At 41.7% G+C, this 13072-nt stretch overlaps 1 protein-coding gene across 5 annotated transcripts in view; it reads left to right on the top strand.

Moving 5' to 3' along the window:
- npnta (nephronectin a) overlaps positions 1–13072 on the top strand; it is a 55685-nt gene that overhangs the window by 22538 nt on the left and 20075 nt on the right. For 2 of the 5 annotated variants that reach the window (XM_005456992.4, XM_005456993.4), the window contains 3 exons: positions 167–259; positions 5573–5668; positions 12469–12588. In XM_005456992.4, coding sequence (XP_005457049.1) covers positions 167–259; positions 5573–5668; positions 12469–12588 — 309 coding nt within the window. The remainder of the gene's footprint in view (positions 1–166; positions 260–5572; positions 5669–12468; positions 12589–13072) is intronic. The other 3 variants (XM_005456994.4, XM_005456995.4, XM_025908118.1) reach the window with 2 other exon arrangements.

The following is a 13072-nucleotide window of genomic DNA, read 5'->3' as shown; positions in this document are numbered from 1 at the left end:
CATTGGCTGTCTTTTTGCTGTAACTTGGGAGTAAATTTACAGCCAAGGGGTTGTGGAAGTCAAAAAGCAGTAGGATTAAGTGCTTTGTCATCCTGATCTGGTACACGTAGTCTTCCAGGGCGCTGCGCTGATCTGTCTCTTCCCTTCTGAATCCCCCTTTAACCAGCTGTGTGCCAGCCTGGCTGTAAGCATGGAGACTGCGTGGGACCCAATAAGTGCAAGTGCCATCCTGGTTTCACTGGGAAAACCTGCAATCAAGGTGAGCTATCGACCGAAGCTTGCAGACGCTTTCATAACTCTGACCGTGATGTTGTTTTGCCATTTCACGTGACTTATCTGTTCCTCGCAGTGCACTGAAATAGAAAGATAAACCACAAAGAAAGCAGGGAGAGTCGGGAAATATTGTCCCCACCCACTAAGCAACGGGCCTGCTGACGTGCGCATTTTTCTTAAGGAAAACTAAGTGAAGGAGAACCTCTGCCTTGAGTGATGTCAGCGTAATCACTGTTTATTGCAGCCAAATCTCCACAGTAGAACATCAGCGCTGTAAAGCTGCCACAGGAGCGGAAGCTGGTTTGCATCAGCTGACATTAGTGAGGTGCTTTAATCACAGGGTAGGAGGTGGACCGCGGGGGCTGATTCAGCTCAAATGGAAATGAGTGGTGAAGCCGCGTTGAATGATCCCTGGAGTGCATCCTCTCCTGTGGAGATAACATCTCAATTACTGACCTGAGATAACTTGGACGACTGAGTGCAATCAATGCTATTTGAAGGTGTTTGTTTGTTTGTGTGTGTGTGTGCTGGTTGGTGGATGAGAGTGGGCGGGGGTGGGGGGGGTCTGGAGTTCTTGTGCCTTTACACTTTGGGCACGTTGAAAAGCATTAAAGCTTCCCTAGTTAGCTCCGAGTTGACCTGCATCCAAGCAGCTTGAAAATACTTGTGGAATTCACGCCCTGAGACGGGAATAGGATAGTGTGTAATTAAAAACAAGGGGGAGGGAGGGGGGTGGGGGTGTTGAAATCCTTTCCGGAATGTTCCAAATGACTCATCCTGCATTTCAGGGCTATAGGTGGCTCCTGTCTGCCTGGGCCAGACGGGTCTACTTTGTCTCAATCTGCAACAAAGAGGAGGAAAGTAAAAGGATACAGTATCCAAGCGCAGCAGACTTCGCTGCCAACCGTTCAGATAGACTTATCTGACAAAAGCGATTCCGAGACCTTTCAAGATGAAACTGTACTTTCAAGCGTCTGCCGAACTCCCATTTTTCCAATAAGCTCGAGACGTTTTACTTAGCTCTGAGTGGCAGACTTGACCTTTCAGCCTGCGTAGGTGCTGATAACCCCGCATTCTCTGCCACGCTGCCCCATGCTATGGAAACCAATTTAATTATTCAGGGACCGGAGATTAGATTTTCTCATTTAAATGCAGCGTCGGTCAAACATTGATTTGAGGTGTGCTATTGATGTGCCAGGTGGCCAGTGTTTTGAAGCATTCTAATATCCTGTCCCTCTGGAGTGCAGTATTTATCTCGAGGAGACAACTGGAGGAAAGAAATAAGAGGCCCCGAGCTGCTTCTCTGACCTCGATGCTGCTAAAGGTCAACCAGTCTCCCCGAGAGCTTTTAAATCAGATTATAATCTGTAAATTTGTTTTGAGGAAAACGGCGTCTCCTGGGGAGTTGCACAATGAGTGCAACCGGTGGTCAAACTCGTTAAGAGGCTAAATACTCGACTTAAGTACCTATATTTGAATAATTCAATTTTATGCCCTGCTTGTGCTTCTAAAAGGAGGTGAACATTTATCTATATTTATCTGTCTGCAAATCGCTGATAACATTTTAAAGAGACAAATTTAACACTTAGAAAATTGAGCGACTTTGTAAACTTTTGTCCAGCAGTTTCCTAGTTTGTGTCCCTTAAAAAGGTCATTACCTGGCCTTCGGTGCCTATGTGACCTTATCACACCAACAAAAATTCACTGACTGCAAATGATAATATCTACCATTTTATTTTTAAAAAAGAGATTACAACAGGAAAATGTGCACAAGTGTGGACATCGGTGGTGAATACACAAATTTCTTTTAAGTGGGATGTGTGGATGTGTTTGCCACCCTGGAGGCTCGGATTGATTAACAAGAGTGTTGAACACCTTAGAAACACTGTTTGTGTGCAGCAAAAGCAAACCACTGACAGTCAGTGTTTACAGTAAACACGATCACAGCAGCTGCCGTATTTTCACATGTCCAATTTTTTTATATTAGCTGGTACTGTTATCAGAGAATTACTTCTTACCTACATACCTTGTTTGTTTTTGGGGGTTTTTTACTGCCAAATTCTTTGGCCTTAACTTTTGTTGCAGCTCCTATCCCGATCTGAACGGGATATAATTTAAATGAATGTGATTATTTTTCACCATTAACTCGACGGGCACTCGGCTGTCAAGAAAAACAGCGGCTACTCTGAGAATCCAAACAGAATCGTTTTGAGAACGCGCCTCACGCTCGGTGCTGATGAGAATCGTTGCTGTCATTCAGCGTAGTGATAGATGAGCATGCTCTCGCTGCACAAATAAACTCATTATAAGGATAATCTGTTTAACAGTTTGGCAGCAAACTCCCCCCGCTGATCCAATCATTTTAATAAGATGATTATTCCATGCAGGTGGATTTAATTAGGTGTAGTTGACCTGCTGTTAAGACACTATTAAAAGATTTTGCTGGAGGATCGACGTCTCAGACATCAGAAGGAATACAGCTGCGGAGCTTCCAGATGCTCCTCGTCTGTCAGCCAGATACATAATTAATACCACGTTAAGTGTGATAGCCTAATACTGCTGCTGAAGCATGTATACAGTTTACTTCTATATCTGTTTTCAGAATATTAGCTATTATCTGGATCTCTCACTGCTTTATCTTGGCAAAGCCGCAGAAAAGAGCACGAACACTTTGACTAATCTCCATGCGAATTTAATTCAGTGTAGGTGTAGACAGATACTTCAGGGCTGTTGGTTTAGAAACCGATCCCTCTCTGTCACTGTTTGTCTTTCTGGCTGTCTGCTATTAGCAGCCAAACAGCTGCAAGTATTTAAAGTATTGCATGCATGTCATCATACTGTGTATTTACACTCAGTTGTCTGGCTATTACTCCAGATTCCTTTTATCTGTGTTCTCTTTAAGGTCACCAAAGAGGCAAGAAGTAATGTTTGACCTGAGTTAACTCCTGTGAGTTTGAAGTAAATGTGATTAGAAATCATCCCCTGCTAAGATTTCCTTCTGATATTCATGGTAATGATAAAGATATCTTTCCATTAAGAATGATGCAACACAGGTTGAACACATATGATCGAAGACATGATATCACATCACACAATAAAGCAGCCAGATGGTGGCTTGCAGAACTCTCCTATTACAATTAACAGCGCATGGAGAATCGAAGAAAGTTATCACACAGAGACAGCAGAGAATGAGTCTTGAAATCACAGTGGCTGCTAAAGGATCGCTCACTGATCAGATCGACCTCCAGATTCTTTATGGTGATTTTGCTTTACTTAATACCATCTGCAAAAATACTCTTTTCTGGTACTTTTCAGGTAAATCCACTGATTCTCCTACTAAGTTTAACTTTTACCACTCACCATCAACTTTAGGTACACCTGTTCAACTGCTAGCTAATGCAAATATCTCATCAGCTAATCACATGGCAGCGGCTCAGTTCATTTAGGTAGGTATGCAGACATGGTCACGATAACTGTTGAAGTTCAAAGCAAGGATCAGAATGGGAAAGCAAGACAGAAGAGAAGAGCATCTTTGAACATGAACACACTGAGCCCTGTAGCAAATGAGCTTCAGCAGCAGAAGGCTACACCGTGTGCCACTCAGCTAAAGGTTGGGAACGGAGGGTACAGTTCACGCAGGCTCACCAAATTTGGACATGAGAAGACTGAAAAAACATGGCTTGGTCTCATAAGTCTTGATTTCTGCTGAGACATTTAGATAATTGGGTCAGAATGTGCTGTAAAGAACATGAAAGCATGAGTCCCGCGCTGTATCAATGGTACAGGCTATGGGTGTAATGGTCTGAAGGATATTTTCTTGTTACATCGTGATCCTCAGCCTACCTGAGTATTGTTCCTGACTACGTCCATCCCTTTATGACCGCAGTGTAGCCATCTGCTGATACCTATTTCCCAGCATCACAAGATGGGTACACAATAATGATTTGTCACAAAACTCAAATCATCTCAAATTGGTTTCTTGAACATGACCATGAGTTCCCTATACTCGAATGACCTCCACTGTCGCCAACTCTCAATTCAGTATAATGCTTTTGTGAACAGGAGATTCACATCGTGAATGCGCAGCTGGCAAATATGCAGCAACTGTGTGATGCTATCATGTTAACCTGATGTTTCCAGCACCTTTTTGAATCTCAGAAAGCAGCAGGTCATCCAACTCAGTACTAGGAAGTTGTACCTAATAAAGTGGCCAGTGGGTGCAGTACAGGCACCTACACCCTGAGGTGGTAGCTCAGTAGCTAAATTGTTCGTGGGTTTATTCTTCTTGTTTTTCCCCATTTTATGACTGGAGCCGCCCACTATGTTCCTGTCCAGCATATAGTTACAGCCTTATTAGAGATGTATTCTCCAAAACCTTTAAAATATGATGATTATTATCAGTAATGATATATCTCTACATCTCTAGTTCCAATAAAAACAGCTGCATGCCATTTGTCTATAAATGAAGACAAACTGAAAACAGATTATTTTTGTAGTGAAGGTTTGTTTCTTCTTCCAGTGCCCGTTCATCGTGTCTATTTACAGAAAAGTTCAGCTATAAATGCTTCTGTCTTAAGCAGAGTTGGCAGTGCGGCTGCTTGCGTAACCTCTCAGTTTAGATTTTTGTATTCCTCGGTCGAGAAACGCTCGGATGATGTGAAGCATGCAGAAACAGTCGGAGCTAGTTGTATCGTCTTCCTGTCACTTAACAATAGCTGTTGTTAGCTCAGTGCCGGAGGAAAGGTTGCTTGAATGATAGATGGTTAGGCAGGAAGGGGAGGGGCTGAAATTCCTGAGGCTGAAGCATTTGCAGTCAAGCAGTGATTTGTCTCTTTAAATGTAACTCCTGTCTACTTTTGAAACTCCGGGCAGAAATTGAGAAGGGATTCTCTGAATCTGAGCGATACTGTAATTCTCTCAGATCCTATTTCACCCTTGTGACAAAAAGGGAATGCAGAAGAGACGAGCGGGCAGGAGGACAGGAGATGCAAAACCACTTTTTGCTGTTTCTCCCATGTGCCCTTTTTTTTCCCCCCTGATACTCAGCTCATGTCCAATCCCCACAAGTGTAATCCTCTTTGCTGCATAATGTTCCTCTTTACTTTCCAGGAATGTAGCGTGGTCAGAGGTGTCCTAATCCATTGGTTGGTTCCTTTTTAAAAAATTCTCTCTCTCTCTCCCTCTCCCTCTGTTCTCCTCACTCACTCTCCACCCTTTACTACTTCATGTCAATCAAACCCTCCACTCCCTTTCCTCCCACTCCCCTCCTCCTCTCTAACCCATTTTCTTTTGTCTAAAGAAGAGGCGCCGGACTATTTAACCCCACCAGTGTGGGCCAGTCACCTTCCTATCTTTCTTCCCGTGGACCATCAGCCGGCGAGAGTTGTGATGGAGGGTGAGATTCGATCGACCTCCCCTCGGCAGCTTCTCTTCTTCCCCCTTGGCAACATGCATGGTGCTGCACAATGTGACCTAAGGAGGACTGAATGTCACTCCCAGTTATTTTCTTCCTGCTTTCATTCTGTCCCTGGCAGAGGAGGCACATCCCAAGAGCAGCTTTTCAGCAGAAGAAAAACAGCACGAGTGCCAAGCATGTTGCAGTTTTTACCACTCTCCCCTCCCTTTCTTTATCCCTTCTACCCTGAATACAGTTTCTCTGTGCAGAAGAACCATCATGAGTTTCTCTTCCCTGCTTCTTCTTCTTTCTCGTTTGCACCATGACTGCCTGGAACAAATAGCTCTTCCTTGCTTTTCAAACCATCATCGACATGGACACAGCACTCATGGCTTCTCCATCGCTAGAACAAGGCCTTGAGTTCCAACCAGTGTTGTCTCCTTTAAAGACGAGCATATCCCCAAGAAAAAGGCCCCTGCTAATCTCCCTGTCAGTGATAGAGGTGTGTCGGGAATGTAGCACACCTCAGTGGAGCTGACCCAATAAATCACTCCATTTAGCATCACTTCAAATGTGTCTTAGCAGTTCATTTACCATACAGTGAACACCCCAGAGGGGCTCTCCACCTCTGCTATCTCACAGGTTTCTGCAGTCCTGGGGCCATGTCGAAGTATGAATTGGTGGTCATATCTGTGCGTTATCTGTCTGTTTCTCCATCTCTCTCTCTCTGTCTGCCCTCTTGGTCTTGCCTGTAGATCAGAGCCTGGCTGTATCTTGCGCGTTGCTTGTGCTGATGCTCACAGAGTTTCTACTGTCTGAGAATGTGAGAATTTCAATAATCCCTCATTTACATTTTTAAGCTGTTTTTCAGTGCAACGGACAAGTGGAGACCTTTTTCCTCTTTCACGCTGACAATGGACAGTGTTGCTATGGTTTTCTGTTATCGCAGTAATGAGTGTGCAAAAACTGTTTGCTATGAAAAAAAAAGAAACAGGATTGACAGTGTTAATTATAAAAAATTGGACAACAGTGATGTGCGTGCATGCACGTGTGTGTGCAGGTGTGAGTATTGTGGACATTATCTTGTGGGTGAAGTAAGCGGAGCTAAGCCTCCTGTCTGACAAAGGACAGGACAAATCATTTTGACGTGGTTCGCTCCGTAAAAAAACCTAAGAATAATTTATATCGCGGCAGAGAGACTGTCAGTTTGTACGGGTGTTTGAAAAGTGAGGGGAAAAAAAGCAGTGAGCTTTATGCTCATGTGGTGAACAAAAATAGCAGAACAAATTCAGTTTGCAGTGGGCAGCAAGACCTGCTGTGTGTGCGCTGTGTAATATTAAGAGTCATCACACTGCACCTGTGTCACTGCTTCTTTGTAGAACCTTTTTTATGCACGCAAATGAAAACTGGGAATCTGCAATGTTATCTCAAGGAGACAATCAGTTTATTTTTGCAAAGACATTTTATTCATATCAGAAATCTGAAATATTTAGATCAAATTTTAAAATAAAAATTCATTTTAGGGCTGCATGACTATGGGCAAAATTATTATCACCATTATTTTAAATATCACCATTTTTGTTGTGATTATTCACTGATTTTACCCCTGAAATGATCATGTAAGCTTAACGTTGCTTTCACATCCATGCTCTGCTGCATTCCTGCTAATGTTTAAAATAAAATGAGTCCTCCTTTATTTACCTAAATTCAGTGCATATCTTAGAGAAAAAATATTCTTTTTTTTTTTTTTTAACAAAGCTAACACAAAATGTAGTCCACAGGGCGATGCTTTCACCTTTGCCTTCTGCTGTGTTCATGTTAATTAAAACATCTCTGCATACAAATGAGGTGTTTGTATCCAAACGCCTTATTCATCTGACCTGAGTGCATTTCCTAGAAGGAAAGAATATAAACCAACACATCTATTCTTCATCAGGGTCGACTCTTAGAGCAATTACGCACTTATTCGTCTTATACTGCTCCTAGAATAAACTTGTTGTATTATTTTGCAATAAAACCAAGTGCCCAGGCAAGCCCTTTGTGTTGGTCCTGATCTTGCATCTGCCCCAGTGAAAAGCACTTGTCAGTTAAGCCTTTGGAGCCTTGGAGCACTTTTTTTTTTCTCCATTATGGTTACCTACATGACAGATGTGAATAAAACGCATATAGTAAAACTCTATTTCTCTCTTTGCCTATAGTGCAGGTTTTTCCACTTTCATACAGTTGACCAGTTTCCTTAAGCCTTAATGGGTAGTGGACACATATTTTTAGCTAAATGGAATTAGACTGTGTTTGTTGGTGACTTCAGGTTGTCTTTTTCAGCTTGATCGATGACCAGATGCGCTGCACAGGCCTGCTTTTTTTATGGACTTCTGAGTCTGTGCTGGATGATTCCCATTAGTTACCACCACACTCTTTGTCTTTACATTCATTGTACAGCAGACATAGATGTGCTTTGAATAAGTTAGTTGTGTTGAGTTGGAGCACAGACCCAATAATACAGGACTAAATCACTAAAATGTATTTCCAAACAACGACTAATGACCTGCTTTTAATGTGATCCTGTACATTGCAGGGAACAGGCTTTTATTGCCAGAGCACATATTTTCATTATCAATCAGTGATGCTGATTTAATTGTGGGAAACCAGACTCGTGATCGAGATTAAAACTGGATTAATCGTGCAGCCCTGCTTAACTCTAATAACATTTAGCTTGCCTTACATGTAGAGGAATGTTTTTATAACAGTAAGTAGTCTGCTCCTTGTTATCTCTACTCATTCAGACAGTGAAAGTAATGTTTTAAATGATTTATATATCACCCCAGCATGACAGCTGCATTCACAAACTGACCCCTATATATCTAAAAGAATTTATGGTCATGGAACACGACTTTAAGTCTGGCAGCACATCGTAAGGTTAAGCAGGCTGTCCAAATTTCTGACACATTTACTGATCACTCAGCCAGTTTGGCTTTAGTAGACCAGAAGCTTTCATTAATAGAAGACAGGAGTCTGTAGATATACAAACTGGGCATCTGCTCAATCATTCATCCAAATTAAACTGTGGCATCTTTTAAATGCAGGAGGTATGTGGCTCTCAAAGAATGTGCCCTACATATGTCCATAGAGCTAAACACGGCGCCATTTAAAGTGCAGTAAGCCAAGATGAGCGCTCATGTGCCACACAGTGAGATGAAATCTATTTTATGATGCTTCTTCTGTGTCACAGACACAGAGAGTGGTATTCATAGTTATTTATATTGCTTGGAGTGTGTGTCATCGTTCCAGTGTGATGGATTTTTGGTACCGTTTCAAGTTGGATTTTCCCTTTTATGGTTCTGGCACTCCAAAGTTGTCACATTTAAACGAGGTGCAGGTGATATATGAAGAAACATTTAGCCCCAAACATAAGCCCTGTTTCCATCAAAATCCATAAGTATTTCAGCGCTCTGCACATGTGAAATTATGCTAACCAAAGCAGAAGCAACCTGTTTGAAAAGCTTATCTAAAGATAGTCTGTCTTCAGGCAATAACCAGTGGTTTCAATATTACATTTCACTAAATGCAATCCCTTTTTCACTTCACACAGACTGCTTACCTGTATACAACCAAAGCCTGTTTGGTCAATAAAACTTAGACTTCAAACAGAATGTATTCTTCCTTGTAAGCACTGAAGTTCTCCAAGTTATTAAAAGGATGTAAGCAAGAGCCCGGACTATGAAAAGGCTTATCTGGTTACTCTAACCAGACAAGCTGTTCAATGATGCTCTGAAAGAGTGACACAGTTTCCTTTATGAGACAACTCTTTCCTAAAACTTACTTTAGGTGAAAAACATGATTTAAAGCAAACTCTTTGCACATCTGAGCTGCATGACTGCAGGCTAGTGTAATCCCTCTTTCTAAAAGTGGGAGTGCAGAAAGAATTTCTTGCATAAATTATTGAGCGCACACAGCAAATAACAATTACAGCATCAAAGTCTGAGACCACTAAGAAAGCAACAAGAGGTTTTTCTTACAGTGAACATTTGACGCAGCATAAAAAGCACTTGTGTTGCTAATAACATTAGCAACACAAGTGGGGTTAACACACAGAAACAATGTGGCCTTTTCATCCAATAAGTTACTGCAAATATTATGTTTGCATTCACTGATAAACTGTTGGTGGCAGTTATTCTACAGTCTGCTCTTACTAGCTGTAAAAAGAGGAGCCAAACCTCAAACTGCTAAAAAAAAAGAAAATGATGAAAACATGATGTAATTATGACATTTCTGTTCATGTTTCACCTAAAGACAGTTCAGTCCTTTCATCTGCCATCATTTTTAGCCTCTTTAATGGAATGAAAGCTTGAGTGCATTACATAATTGTTATGATTGTCACTTTGTATCAGATAATAGTTATTCTTTGTTCAGTGGACTAAATAAAAACAGACCTTCCCTTATTTAAGACAGCTGTTAAAAGCCTTTGCTTGTGTTTCATTTGAAAACTTTTACTAATAGACTATGGATTTACTTACATAGTCCATAAATTTCACCAATGTAGTGCCTCAAAATGATGATTATTTGACCATCATTGTTGTGCTGGCAATGCATTTTGCAAAACTTCTGACCAAAACGTAGCACGAAGTTTTTAAAATAATGAAGGAGGTAACCACTAAATAGCATAAAGTGCTAGCTAGCCAGTTATTGGCATCACCATCCTCCTACTACTGGCTGAAAATCCATCCTTTCTGCTGTGTATTCCACCACAAAAGGTGGCAAACATACAGTACTGTGCAGTCAGCTTCTGACTGTAATGAACACACCATTCGAGAACGTCTGGTGGAATGCATGTGCCCAAACTTTTGAATGTTACTCTTCCTATGCATTCAAAGTAAAAAGTGTTAGTGCAGAAATGTGCAATTTGAGACACAACACTTGATTTGATGTTAAATATATACAGTCGGGAAAAAAAAGTTTTCATGCAGCCCTATGTAGTCCTGTTAAAGAAGTAAGTGCCCCCCTTACTGCTTCCACAGGAGTTAAGAGAACAAGAAGCAGCAAATGTACTAATTATCTGATGATTGAAGAGCATGATCACCTCGATAAAAGCAGAAGTTTTGGCAATTTGTTGGTCTGGAGCATTCAGGTATGTGTTAACAGCATGCTTGGGAAGATGTCACATTTGCTTTGACACACACACTTCAGACCGCACAATGCTCATAAAACTGCAAACGCTCCAAGAGCCACGTCTCAGACTCTACTGAGACCTGTTAAATGCTAACAGTTCATAATAGTACAATCTAAACGGCTGAACAAGTATGGCTTTTTCAAGACTTCTTGAACAACGTCCTTGTGGAGTGGAGATGTTTGGCTGTAATGCACACCAACAGTTTTGGTGAAAACCAAACATATTGGCAGAAAAACCTCATACTAACTGTCGACCACAACGGTCATGATTTGGACTCGTTTTACAGCCACAGGACCTGAGCACCTTGCAGTCATTGACTTCACCATGAACTCATCTGTATACCAAAGTACTCTAGACTCAAATATGAGGCCATCTTTCTGACAGCTAGAATCAAGGTGTTGCAATGACCCAGTCAAAGCCCAGACGAGTGAACCAGTCAAACCTCAATGAAGTGAAGCAACGTTTTAAAGAAGAGTCGGTCATTCCTCCACTGTGACACGAGGGTCTGATAAAGCCATAAAGAAAACAATTACTTTAAGTTATTGCAGCTAAAGGTGATTCTACAAGCTACTGAACCATGGGGTGTACTTAGTTTTCACTCGACTGCAGAGAGTTTGGGGAAAACTTTCTTTTCCAGCTGACTGTAGGTATTACTACATTAATCATATCCAACTAAGTTGGTCTAAAGATGCAGTGTGTGCAATGACCTGAAACAGACTAATGAAAACAAATCATCGTCTTTAGTTTTTTATGCTATGAGATGTCAAAATATGTCATTTAAAGGTAATATGAAGACCTAAATATATTCACTTACCTGAGCCACTGTAAACTTTGCACGTACTTTGCACACTTTGTCTTATCATAACAGGAGGTACACAGGTGTAACCAATGTTTTAATGGTTTTGGCAATGCTCTGTTACATTTTGGAGTGTCAGTAAGTCATCCCAGTGAGGCGGCATGCACCAGAGCCCTGGGATTTAAAATACATGGAAGAAAGGAAGACATCATTAACGTCATTAGTTACAGCTCTGTTTGACTCGTCAAAATGTCTGCTCTGAAAAAGGCATAATGACTTGAATTTGCATAAGCATTTGACAGGTGTTGAGCTGAGAGCATATTCTTTTCCTCCCAGGGGTGCTCCTTACTCCGAGCCCAGACAGCATCGTTTTCTAATAAGATTTTCATGGGCTACTGTGGGTGAGATTTCTCTACCTTCACGTCCACATAAAAACACTAGAATTAAATGTATCCATCAAAGAATACCAGATGGAGAACTGGCAAACCTCACAAAGTGGTGGAAAGTCATAGGGTTTAATCATATCCTTCATCACATGCAGGTGATGCAAAGGTTTAATGCTGTTACTGGCTTAATCATCAAAAGAGCGATTTCTGGGCCTGTCAGAACACAGAAACGCTTCACTTCCTTAAAGATACCCCCATCCCATTTAAAAAACAACCACGTTAACACGCAGTCACGTCAGACGGAGCCGGCATACCTGCACGTAAATGGACAAGCGAGGTCTGACACGACTCACCTCTTCCACCTTTGCCCCGTGACTAATTTCACCTCTTTATAGGACCTCTGTCTCTCTGTACCCCGGGTGATTTAAGTTGTCTTTCTCTCTGTCTGCAGACCTGAATGAGTGCGGGCTAAAGCCAAGGCCCTGCAAACACAGGTGCATGAACACGTATGGGAGCTACAAGTGTTACTGCCTGAATGGCTACATGCTGATGCCTGACGGGACCTGTGGAAGTAAGCCTCTTTCTCTTGCACACACACACTTTGATTGTTAACACTCTTTGTGATACAGCCTGAGAGCTGGAAATTTCCTTTCCCTGTCTGTGTTCTCCTCATGAAAGATTCCTCTTTTCACTGAATGTATCCATGTGTTTCTACAGCACACAGTGTTGATATCATTACGAAATGTATTTCCCACTCGTACCCCTGACAGCAGTCTCACAATCCTTTGATAGACTGTTTTGATTAAAACACCGTGTTGATCTGCTTCATTATAGCAGCTCTGCAGTCTAAAGAACCCCTGTGAAGAACCCTTTGAGGGCTGAAATGAAAAATATGAAAGAAACACAATCTACAGACCCTTCAGTGAATGTGCACTTTTTTTTAAGGTTTTTTTTTATTGTTTGCCCCGAGGTAGTCCACAGAATGTGAGCTGATGCCTGAACATGTCTCCCTGTAAATTCTGTTTCCCAGCTGATAACTATTTTCCCTGCACGTT

Source organism: Oreochromis niloticus, linkage group LG6, assembly GCF_001858045.2.
Source record: "Oreochromis niloticus isolate F11D_XX linkage group LG6, O_niloticus_UMD_NMBU, whole genome shotgun sequence".
Taxonomy (NCBI): Eukaryota; Metazoa; Chordata; class Actinopteri; order Cichliformes; family Cichlidae; genus Oreochromis; species Oreochromis niloticus.
The sequence above is the reverse complement of the archived record's forward strand: the minus strand, read 5'-3'. Positions and strand labels throughout refer to the sequence as shown.